Genomic DNA, 12,235 nt, shown 5'->3' on the forward strand with positions numbered 1-12,235 from the left:
TAAACATACTTGGATGAAATACTGAGTAAGTGGGTCTTTACTTAATTCCTTGCTGTTTGTGCTGGTCTTGGCTGGGATAGAGTGAATTTTCTTCATAGGAGCTAGTATGGGGCTGTGTTTTGGATTTCTGCTGAAAACGGTGTTGGTAATACAGAGATGTTTTTGTCACTGCTGAGCAGTGCTTGCACAGTGTCAGGGCCTTTTCTGCTCCTCACCCACCCCACCAGCGGAGGGCTGGGGGTGCACAAGGAGCTGGGGGGGGACATGGCCGGGACAGCTGACCCCGACCGACCCAGGGGATGTCCCAGAGCGTATGGCATCTGGCATCGTGCTCAGCATAGAGAGCTGGGGGATGCCCGGAGTGATGGCATTTGTCTTCCCGAGTCACCCTACACGTGACGGAGCCCGGCTGTCCCAGAGGTGGCTGAGCACCTGCCTGCCGTGGGAAGGGGGGAATGAATTCCTTGTTTGGATCTGCTGTTGCTTTACCTGTTAAACTGTCTTTATCTCGACCCGTGAGGTTGTTCACTTCTACTCTTCCGATTTCGTCCCCCATCCCACCAAAGCGGCTGTTGGTGCTTAGTTGCTGGCTGGTGTTAAACCACGACACTATTGCTAAACGTTAATTAAAATCCAGTGTATGTAATTAGAGGAAGTTTTATACTAGGAAGACTTTCTAGTTCTTACTGAGTGCATGTAACAACTGTAAAAAGACACCTATGGACATGTACAATCAGAGTACAAATAATTAGTATCTTGATTCGTGAAAAAACATGTCAATTAAGGCTTTATGTGTGTGGTTTTACATGGATTCAATACGCTTTGGTCTCTGGAATCTTTTCCATTTAAATCTTACAGAAACTTTCTTTGTAATTTTGGTATTATGTGTGTATGTATTGTTGCGTTTATTAGATAACTGCCTTTGCCATTGTGGCCCCTTCACAGGATCTTGAAATCCCTCAGGCAGAGGGTAGACTGAGGTCCAGGTCTGCAGCACTGCGTAAGTGTGGCAATCATCTTCCTTAGGTACAGGAAGGAGAGTTGAGCTGTACTGGTGACTTGTCTAGTCTTTCTTGGTTTTGAATAAAAACTTGCTTTTGAATAAAGGGATTTTAAAATTTTATAATGAAGTAAAAACCAGTATTACCAGCATTATGAAACAATCTTATGTCTGATAAGTAGAGATTATAACCATATGCTTTACAAAACTAGTGAAGTCTTGATGATGAGCATTTACCATGATAGGCTATTATATAGTCTCCATTAAGTAAAGGAATTAATTAAGAGAGCAAATTCATCAGTTGCAATGGTATATTCATATTTTATAGAGAATGACATGCTGGGTTCAGCTCTGCAGAAGGACTTGGTGCAATGAAAAGGAGTTAATAAGTTAGACAAAGCCACAAAACCATGAAGTGGACCATGTAAACAATTTTCAAAACTGTTATATATTTGTTTGAAAATACATGAAATGTCTGTGTGTATTCCATTATCCTTGATAATGGAAATTTTCCTCAGTTGCCTTTCTTAGAGTCCATAATAACTTCAGGTAGCCAGTGTTCACGAATACATAAATCTTGCAGATTTTTGTCAAGCAAAGGGATTATGCCATTTTAATAAACTGCATCTTTCTGAGGAACGGTTAGTGCTGCGTGTGTTGATAATGATATGCATAAAAAATATGTATTTAGACATGTATGCATTTTGATTAGTTTTTCTTAGCATTATTACAGCTGAATTCAACAGTCAGAAAGTAGTTTCCCTCCAGAGCTCAAGATAATGAGCTAAGAGGAGGAGGAAGTGAGCTCCTGAAGTTGTTGGATGCGTCTCCATTGGCAGGTGGCTTCCAGCAGACCTTCTGCCGTGGGGTGTGCAGCTTCTTGCTCGCCTGAGCTAACAGGAGCTCGGAGAGCACTGGTGTGGTCAGTCACACTGTGTTGCTCTGGTGGCCGGTGTTAGCTGAGACTGGAGACAGAACGTTGAGTGATAAAATGAGAATGTTTTCCAGTCCTTTAAGTGCCGATGTAAAGCAGAAGGGCAGACAGGATGCTTCCTAAATGGGCACTTTCTGACAGTAACACCTTTTAACGCTGAATACTCACTTGGGCCTGATAATTACGTTAAAAACAGCTCTGTCACAACAACACAAATCATACCTGTGCGTGGTAATGAAAGAGAATGAAAAAATGTCTGTCTGTGCTTTCTTTAACTGATTTTTGTAGATCTCTACAAGTGATTCCCCTGCACACCTGTGCATATTATTGAAACCTTTGTGGAAAAAGGCAAATGTCACAGTGGGATTTAAATCTAAAAGCACACCCAAAGTTAGTTTTTCTTTTTCCATGGCGTTTGTAAAGTTTCAGTTTTGAGTTACCTGTTATGTTGGGGAGTTGGAAGAAGAAAACCCAACAGCAGAGGCCAATGGCAAACAAAAAGAGCAGTATCTGGAAAATGTTATCTGTTAGTCGAAAGAAAATCCTAAAGATCTGGTGTTGGTTAGCCTAAAAAGGGTAAGTTTGAAGGGAGACGATGGTCTCAGAGTAAAGTGCTGTTGCAGAGAGGAGAGGTGAACAGAACCACATGCAGTTCATTCAGATTGCATCAAGAAAGATTCAGATTATGCAGTAGGAAGTGTGTAAGAGTGAAAACTGTGAATGACTAGAATAAATTACATTGGAGGCTGTAGAATCTCTGTTAAGGAAGGTCTTTAAAGTAGGTGAGACACCTGACAGGATTAGTGTAGATACAGCAGATCCTTCTTTAGAGTTGCTGAAAGACAGCATTGTGAACATTGGGACACTTACCCCGTAATTCTTATAAAGCAGTTTAATTTATAGAAAACAGTGCAACAGTCTCAAACTGTTGGTAGAAACACATTTGTTACCATCTTCGAGAAGGCTCCTTGGGTTCATAATGCAAACATCAAGGAAAATCTAGAGTTAGGAGGAATTGCAAGTGCCTCATGTTGTTTTTATGGAAGTCTGAAGTATCTTGCTGTAATCACAGTGTATGTGGGAGAGGGTAGGAGGGAGTGTAGGAGAGGGGGCAGGAAGAAAGTCACTGAAGAGAAATTTGTGTGTAGAATGAAATCTCTAGGTTACAGTCTGCGAAGTTGATTTCTGTAGCTCTTGGTGTCATGGTTTGACTGCGCACTTGCACTGGAACACTGTTCTGTAATGTATAGTATCTGCAAGTATTACTTCAGAAGTGAAGGAACACCTTTCTGCATGGCATATATGAACATACACTTATGTTGTGTAAGACTGTGCTGTTGGAGCTTAAAATTCTGAGAGGATGACTTTCTGTTTATTTTACAGATTTGCTTGCAATCAAATAGATGACCATGGGGGATATGAAGACCCCAGATTTTGATGACCTTCTTGCAGCCTTTGACATACCAGACATGGTTGATCCAAAAGCAGCTATTGAATCTGGACATGATGACCATGAAAGCCACATCAAACAAAATGCTCATGCAGATGAAGACTCTCACGCCCCGTCATCATCTGATGTTGGTGTGAGTGTCATTGTGAAAAACGTGCGTACTATTGATTCTTCTGAAGGAGTAGACAAGGATGGCCACCATTCCACAGGCAATGGCTTGCATAATGGCTTTCTAACGTCATCAGCTCTGGATAGCTACAGTAAAGATGAAGGGAAGTCACTTAAAGATGATGGGTCAGCTTCTGAGACGACACTGAAGGATTCAGCTTTCAACCAGTTTAGCCCAATATCAAGTGCTGAAGAATTTGATGACGATGAGAAAATTGAGGTAGATGACCCGCCGGATAAAGAGGAGATACGTGCAAATTTCAGAGCAAATGTCTTGGCAGGATCTGTATCTCAGCAGGAATATGACAAACTAAAGGCACTTGGAGGGGAGAACTTAATTAAATCTGGAATCCCAGTTTCAAGTAGTATAGATAAAAATAAAGTTGCTAAACGAGAGACAGAGACAAACTCCATGAATTTAAGTGTCTATGAGCCTTTTAAAGCTCGAAAAACAGAGGACAAATTGCTAAAAGACAATTCTGAGAAGCTTCTTGAAAACAGGGTACTTGATGGAAAACTGAGTACTGAAAAAAGCGAAACAAATCTTGCCAGCATTACACAGTCCAAAGCAAAGTCATCAGCAAAGCTTTCTTCATGCATTGCGGCAATTGCAGCACTGAGTGCTAAGAAGGCAGCTACGGATACCAGTAAAGATCTACAGTCTAATTCAGCAGAATCTTCTCCATTACCAAAAGACATGAGTGAAAGTCCCCGGGCTGTAGAAAAATCACCTGAATCTCAGAGTCTCATTGATGGTGCTAAAAAACCATCTATCAAACCACCTGATAGTCCCAGAAGTGTATCGAGCGAAAACAGTAGCAAAGGGTCTCCGTCTTCTCCTGCAGGGTCGACACCAGCAATTCCTAAAGTTCGCATAAAAACCATCAAGACTTCTTCCGGAGAGATCAAGAGAACTGTTACTAGAGTGTTGCCAGAAGTCGACTTGGACTCTGGTAAGAAGCCGGAGCAGACTGCTTCCATGGTGACTTCCATGACATCTCTCCTGTCCTCACCAACTTCTGCGGCTGTCCTTTCCTCTCCTCCCAGAGCTCCTCTCCAGTCCACCGTTGTCACCAACGCAGTTGGATCTGCAGAACTTGCGCCAAAGCAGGTCACTATCAAACCCGTGGCTACTGCCTTTCTCCCTGTTTCAGCGGTTAAAACAGCAGGTTCACAGGTTATTAATTTGAAGCTCGCTAACAATACTACAGTGAAAGCCACTGTAATATCTGCTGCTTCGGTGCAGAGTGCCAGCAGCGCCATCATCAAGGCTGCCAATGCCATACAACAGCAGACTGTTGTGGTGCCAGCATCGAGCCTTGCCAGTGCTAAACTCGTGCCAAAGACAGTCCATCTTGCCAACCTTAATCTTCTGCCTCAAGGTGCTCAAACCACCTCTGAACTCCGCCAAGTGCTAACGAAACCTCAGCAACAAATAAAGCAGGCAATAATTTCTGCAGCAGCCTCACAGCCTTCGAAAAAAGTGTCTCGAGTCCAGGTGGTGTCATCTCTACAAAGTTCTGTAGTGGAAGCATTCAATAAGGTGCTGAGCAGCGTCAATCCCGTACCAGTTTACATCCCAAACCTTAGTCCCCCTGCCAATGCCGGAATAACGTTGCCAACACGAGGTTACAAGTGTCTGGAGTGTGGCGACTCGTTTGCTCTCGAGAAGAGCCTGACCCAGCATTACGACAGGAGGAGCGTGCGAATTGAAGTGACGTGTAATCATTGCACAAAGAATTTAGTTTTCTACAATAAATGCAGCCTTCTTTCCCACGCTCGTGGACACAAGGAGAAGGGAGTTGTAATGCAGTGTTCACACCTGATTTTAAAACCAGTCCCAGCAGATCAAATGATAGCATCTCCTTCAAGCAATACTGCTGCGCCGGTGCTTCAGAGCCCCGCGGGAGCTGGCACGCATGCCGTGACGAAGATCCAGTCTGGCCTAACTGGGACAGTAATATCGGCCCCGGCAAGCACGCCCGTCATCCCAGCTATGCCGCTGGACGAAGACCCGTCGAAACTCTGTAGGCATAGTCTAAAGTGTCTGGAGTGTAATGAAGTTTTCCAAGATGAGACATCTCTTGCAACTCATTTCCAGCAGGCTGCAGACACAAGTGGACAAGTAGAGTATCATATGTTTAAATTCCAATGTTTCACCTATAAGCCTAGGAGACTTTGGATATGCGTTTACTTTCATTTAGCTGTTAATTACCTCAACCTCCGTGATTAAAAGCATAAACAACAACAGCAAAAAAACCTTGCAAGCACTTACATAGTGAATGTCAACATTTTTAAAATAAGGGTTTTCTTAGAATTTTTTTAGCCCAGAAGTCTGAAATTTACGCTATTTTTGCTAAAATTTAGCGTTAGCTTTTTTACAGCTGAACATTATAATACTGAAATTAATAACGGTCTTTACTAAGAATTTTTAATGATTCTCTCTGTGCTTTGGAATTTGAATAGCCTATGGAATCCACTTAATTGGCACCCTCATTAACAGCCCGCCTATTCAATCTGAATGGTGGTTTTAAGTGATTCATTCTTGGTTTGTCTTCAGTTTTTATTAATTTCATACAGCACCATAAGTAAGCTAGGCATTCCTCTTACCTGCAGGGACTCTAGGCAGTGAATAAATGGCACACTGATCCTGCTGGAAGGAGATGCATGCTGTTCTCTTCAGGTCTCTTTAACAAGTGCAAAGTGGTGCTCACTAGCATGCATTTCTGTGTGACCATTTGTTTATTTGTGTTGGTTTTCCTTTCCTCTTAGGGTTGCTAATGAGTTAAACTTACAAACCATTTTGAAATTCTTCACTAATGTATGTGGCCTAATCTGAAAGAAACACGTCATTCAATAAAAGTTAACATTAATCAGTGTGCGATGTATTTTATAATCTTATAAGAGTTAAGATAGTTAATTAAATGATACAGTTAGATTTCTGTTGGGGCGTGCCAATTAAAAGGGATTCTGGTGTGTTTCAAAGCATTCAGTTGAGCTTGGTGTTCCAGCTTCTTGCTATGTGGGAAGCTGAAAACCTGCAAACACACTCAGACTGATCAAGACAGGAATGCCCCAGGAATATTCCTGGGAGTCGCACAGCAGTGTACAGGATAAAGGTTTTTAAGTCCTGCAGTTAGGAAAAAGCCCACTAGTCACAGAAGGGCAGACAGGTTCGTGTCAGAATCTGCGAAACTTAAGACCTTTTTCTGTGGCCGTGAAGCAGCTGCTCCGCGCCCACCACTACAGATAGTAATGTGGAGAGATTTGAATGTGGAGATCATCCTGACGATGTGGATCACGTGGCTCTGCCTCAGATCCTACTTCACTAACTGGCTAGCAGACCTAGGCTGAAATTGCCTGGATTCAGTGAAATACCATGTGAGTGAATTTGTTTGCAAGAAGATACTACAGACGTGTCTACCTGAAGTGAGTTTAAGCTTTTTGTCAGAAGTTAGCAGAACATATTTCATCCTTAGATCTTGCTGCAGTTTTGAACGGTATCTAATGGCTGACCATGAGTGTATTCTGCACCAGCTCGTTACTTAATACTTGGTAATTGTTTTTAGCTAACTGCTTTGCTGGTGCTTATTGGTGTTAGATTTATCTTTTTTTCCGTAATAGGTCCATTAGGTATCATTTGGTATGCTAAGATCGAGTAGTCCTTGTGAAAACCCTGTTGTTCTTGGTACTATAAAATCAAGCAATTAAGAAGGCACCAAGATAAAGCAAGTGGATGAGAGACAGACAGATGTACTGAGAATAGGTTGGGAGGATGAGGTAAGGATAAAATGAGACAAGTGGAGAAGAACAAAGACAAAGTGATGCGCTCGCTTTCTGTGGGGGCCTTTTTTTGTATGGACGGATAAACTGAACAGATTTGTGGAAACTCCTTTTGCCCTTTCCTGCCACCTCTGTCTGGCACTTCTGCCCTGTTGCTGCCGAGTTTGTTCTCCCTGCATGTCCCATTAGATACTGGCTATGCTGGTGATTTACTATGGGGAAGCAACAGAGATACTCCTAGAATGTCAATATATAACTGCAGTTAGGTGGAAAGATCAGTGTGGGTACGGAGCTGCTGCTCCTCAGGGAGGAGAGCTGATGAGGAAAGTGCAGAAAGCAGCCGGCCTTGCCCACTGCCAGTCAGTGTGTTCGTGTCTCTTGGTGGAAACTTGCTCTCTTAAGAGCTGATGTATGAACAAGGCCTTAATACCTGCTTTATTAGGCCATGGATTTCCAGGGTTTAAAAAAAAAAAAACAAACAAACAAAACCAAAAAACAAAGTCTTTTTGCTGCAAAGCACTGGAGGAGAAGAAGCTATTTTCATGTTCATTTTTAAAAAACAGTCTTAATAAGCATACTTTTAAATCTTTGTTGAAATATCCTCTTAAAAATTAATTAAATATTTTTCTTAGTCCTTTTCAAATATCGAGCAGCAGTTTTCAATTCTGTGCTGGTTTTTTTTCACATTGCATTTTATTGCATACTGCAGTGTTGCAGCTTTTCTGAAATGCCCGGCATAGAAACTGTTTAACTGAATAGTTGCTTTAGTGAGAGCAATACATCCTGTTTTCTTGATAAGTTATCTTTTTGTCCGTTTTTTTTTGTCCCAAGCATTGTTGCAAGGGTAGTGTTTTCTGAAGAAAGACTCTGTATAGGCATTTATTAATAAACATTTTGGTACTTTTTCATTATATGTTACCCCTTGAAAAGCTTGGACGAGAAATTCTCTGACTTCTGTTTTCCTTTTTAGTGGTCAGCACTGGCTTTTTGTTGTAAAACCTATTTTTATGGGAGGAAGAAGACAGGAGAGTTAGATGAAATTGATACTTTGGAAGGAAGGAAGCAAGAATAAAAATAAACATTTGTTTTTTGCAAACAAATAGTAGGAAAAAAGTTATTATTTGCAGCTTACTATTCTTTCTAGTGCCCACCTAATTGCTCTTGAAATGGAAATTGTGTACTGTTCTGTGTTCTCAATGAGTCTAAGCAGTAACTAGCTGTTACTTCTTGTTCTTCTTAAACTCCTGTTATGAAGTTAGAATGTTTCTTTTAAAATAAAGAACAGAAAAAGAGCCCTAGCAATTAAAGATGTTCCCTATAAAGTTGTTAACCTTTCTGTAATATTTTACTTTCATTAATATTCCTGTTAAAGGGAAAGGGACCACTCACTGACAAGTTTCCTGGCTGAATGAAACCTTCATCTACTTACTGGGGGGGTGTGGAGGGGAAGTAGCAAACCTGTGCTTATTAATGTTAATATTTGTCTTATTTACAGATGTAAGTGTATAGCTCCCATGGAAACTACATAGCTCATTTCCCTTCATACTCATAGTTCTTGTGTATCTTTATTTTCCACCTCCACCATTTTTTCTTCTAACCCTTTTTTTTCTGAAACTTTGACTTTAAATGCAGGCAGGTGATGATTTTCACAAACTGTGTTTTATTTTGGTATGGGTTGGAATGAGAGAACTGGAAGTTAATACCACCTTAAGCCCAAAATAAAATGGTAAGCAAACACGCTGAATTTCAGAATTTCACAGTAGATTCTTCTTGTTCTACTGTAATCAGTTACAATTAAACATTTTACTGTACTCATCAAAACAGCAAACCAGTGGTCTTAACAGACAGCATTATTGGCATTTTGAGTCAGCCTGGCATTACAGATGAATCTTGCAGGCTGCTTGTTGCAAACTGGGGGAGATGTGCTTACCTGGGGTTGGAATGTTGGAGAGCTCTTCGTGGCACGGCACCCCGGTTTGCCTTTGTAGGGCTGCAGACGAAAGGCTTCGGAAGGACTGTGAGAACTCCCTGTGTTTCTGTTACTGGAGTAGGAAGTTCTGTTGCTGTTTTCTTATGTAATCAAACAATACTCCAGAATCTCCAGTTTTATATGGCTGCTCATTAATACATAAGAGGCAAAAGATAGATTTTAGGGATGGTACTGAAGCCAAGTAAATGTGGCAAGCACATTTTAAGTAGAGTTACGGTTAGTCAGGATTTTGCCTTTAAGCCTGAGCCGAAGACAAAGTTAACATCCCAAACCAGTTCTGTGCAGTTTGGAGGCCCAGCCATAGCTGTGTGGTCAATTGAGGACAAATATTTGGCATTTCAAAGTGAATATTTGTATGTGTCTGAACACAGTTTCAGTCTTGCTGTGTCACAAAGGCTGCAGTCAGGGTGGTAGTTCAGAATCCCTGCAGACAGTTAACCCCAGGAAAGCCTTCCACGAGGGTAGCTAATGTGTCTGTGCTATCTACTGATATTTTAGGCTGGCAGTAGTGCTAATACTGAACCTGAATTTGAGTAACAGTAGGTTTTCTTTGCTTAACTTCCTCTATTTTAATGTTTTGCATTTTGCCATCTTGATGTCGTCAGGACATTTGGGAACTGTGTTTGGATGGAGACTGTGTTCAAACATATCAGGCCACCTTGTTCACAGAGTAAACATTAAAAGTGAACTGTATGAAAATACACCTCTTGCTTCTGTGTGTGTGACCACGAGATGTTTCATGTTAACATTTCTACCTAAAATTACTGTTTTGAAAAAAAGAAACAGAGTATTTGCATGCACCCTCAAAAAAGGCATTTAGATTAAGCCGGTTTGGAAAAAGAATGAAAATGGAATGTAAAACTACAAAAATATACTTGTTGTTAGAATATCAGTACTACTGTAAAAATGCTAAGGCAATTAAGAAGTTGCTTTAGACCTTGCTATTAAACAGTGTTCTATTAGAAAAAAAAAATCCTTTTTTGCTGTGACTGTGAAGGCTTTTTCCTTCCATCATTGGAGTTAGTGTCTGTCTCCTGTTGATTAAATGGGAACAGGTTATTTTTTTACTGGCATAGTTGCTAATACTAGTAAGTCAGACTCCTGTGAAGGTTATTTGTAACACTGTACTATTTCTTCTACAATGGTAGCTTTGATTCTGCTATTACGTGATCTGGATCTTACTGTTTTTTAAAAGGAGAGTCACCTAAATTGGAAGAAGGAGTGACTTTTTGTGAAGCGCTTGTTTTTTAGTAAGAAACTGTACCGTGAGGAAAGGGATTATTTATTAATTATTTATTTCATTATTTCTTATAGGTTAGTAAATAATTTGTAGTGCAGCTCTGGAGATCTTGTTTTGTTCTATATTCTTGCAAAATGTACACGTACTACATTTGCAAGGGATAACGTTTTTAAAAATATGCAAATCTCATGTTAAAAAAATACCCGTGTCATGAAGGAGTCTTGGTTTTGTTTTTAAATCTTCATAAGTCACTGGTGAGATTCGTAAGTCCCAAGTAATAAGAAATAATAATTTGAAAAGCCTTACAAAGCAAAGTCTTAAGAAGTTGAGTTAAAGTCCTGTTCTGCAAAGACTTGTATTTGTGCTTGACTTTGCGCCCATGAGTGTTTCTGTTGAAGTGGGTGAAGCAGCTCCCATGATGAAAGTTGAACACGCACAGCTCCGTACTGGAGCTGTCTGCTCGGAGGTTTTTAGAGATGTATGACTGTAACTGCTTTTGCAGGTTTGGCTCTTTGTGCCCTCCAGTGATGGAAAGCAACTGTGAGCAAAAGTGAAGCCTGTTTACAGCTGGGTTGTGTCATCTCAAAAATGGCACAAAGCACCCAAAGAATGTCAGTGTTTCTGATTTGGCATATAGTTTAGTAAGTTACCCCTGCATGTGGAAAGATTGCCCTGCAAAGAAAAGCTCTGTAAATATTTTACATATCCCTAGTTTTTACTCAGGTGCACAATATGTTGATACAATGCAGGTGTTCTGTTCTAGCCTCAGAAATATATTGAAATTATCCGTGCCCTTTCTGCCTGATAATATTCCATTTTATTGATATTATGGATATTACCATAGGAATTTATCAGGAGCAAGGATCAAAGAAAGTGAGGATAGTGTGTTTGGTGGGTTTGGGTTTTTCTACTTTATGTGGTGCACTGAATTAAAGCCATAAGGTTTGATTCTTGAGCTGTACTTAGGCCCCTTGCACTATCAAAGCAATCTTGTGAGGCACCTAAGTAAAATTTATACAAACCAACGTGCATCTCCCATGGTCAGTGATACATGGAAGAGCTTTGTTGTGTCAGAATGGCCCAGAACACCAGTATGTCTGGTTGCCAGTATCTGCCAGCTCTGTCCTACAAGATTTGTCAGCGGGGCCTGCAGTTAGTACTTGCCTGCTCGTTTTGGTTCACATCACAGTCATAACATTTAACCTTTTATTTGATATATTACAGTGTTTGACACAAGACGTTTTGTATAGCTGAACCAAACCTTTTGTTTCATCTATTTTGGTTTATCGTTTAGAAGACATGCAATATCTGCCAGATGCTGCTTCCTAACCAGTGCAGTTTTGCATCACACCAGAGAATTCATCAGCATAAATCTCCATACACGTGTCCTGAATGTGGAGCAATCTGCAGATCTGTCCACTTCCAGACTCATGTCACTAAGAACTGCCTGCATTATACCCGAAGAGTTGGTTTTCGGTCAGTATAATGATTACTTTTGTTGTCAATTTATGTATAATTTATGCTTTTAAAAGTAATTTTCCATTTTCATAAGCATTGTTTGTAGAATACAGCTTCATGGGTTTAAGGTTGTCATGGCAACAATGCTATTAGTACTACAAATTTTGGAATAAATACCACATTAGGATTCTGCTTTGTTTTGGGCATCCACT

At 40.6% G+C, this 12,235-nt stretch overlaps 1 protein-coding gene across 11 annotated transcripts in view; it reads left to right on the top strand.

Moving 5' to 3' along the window:
- Positions 1-12,235, top strand: part of ZNF532 (zinc finger protein 532) — a 49,402-nt gene that overhangs the window by 11,745 nt on the left and 25,422 nt on the right. For 10 of the 11 annotated variants that reach the window (XM_074855556.1, XM_074855549.1, XM_074855558.1 and 7 more), the window contains 2 exons: positions 3,318-5,677; positions 11,860-12,041. In XM_074855556.1, coding sequence (XP_074711657.1) covers positions 3,338-5,677; positions 11,860-12,041 — 2,522 coding nt within the window. In that variant the 5' untranslated portion in view covers positions 3,318-3,337. The remainder of the gene's footprint in view (positions 1-3,317; positions 5,678-11,859; positions 12,042-12,235) is intronic. The other variant, XM_074855559.1, reaches the window with a different exon arrangement.

The sequence above is a fragment of the Strix uralensis genome, chromosome Z (genome assembly GCF_047716275.1).
Source record: "Strix uralensis isolate ZFMK-TIS-50842 chromosome Z, bStrUra1, whole genome shotgun sequence".
Taxonomy (NCBI): Eukaryota; Metazoa; Chordata; class Aves; order Strigiformes; family Strigidae; genus Strix; species Strix uralensis.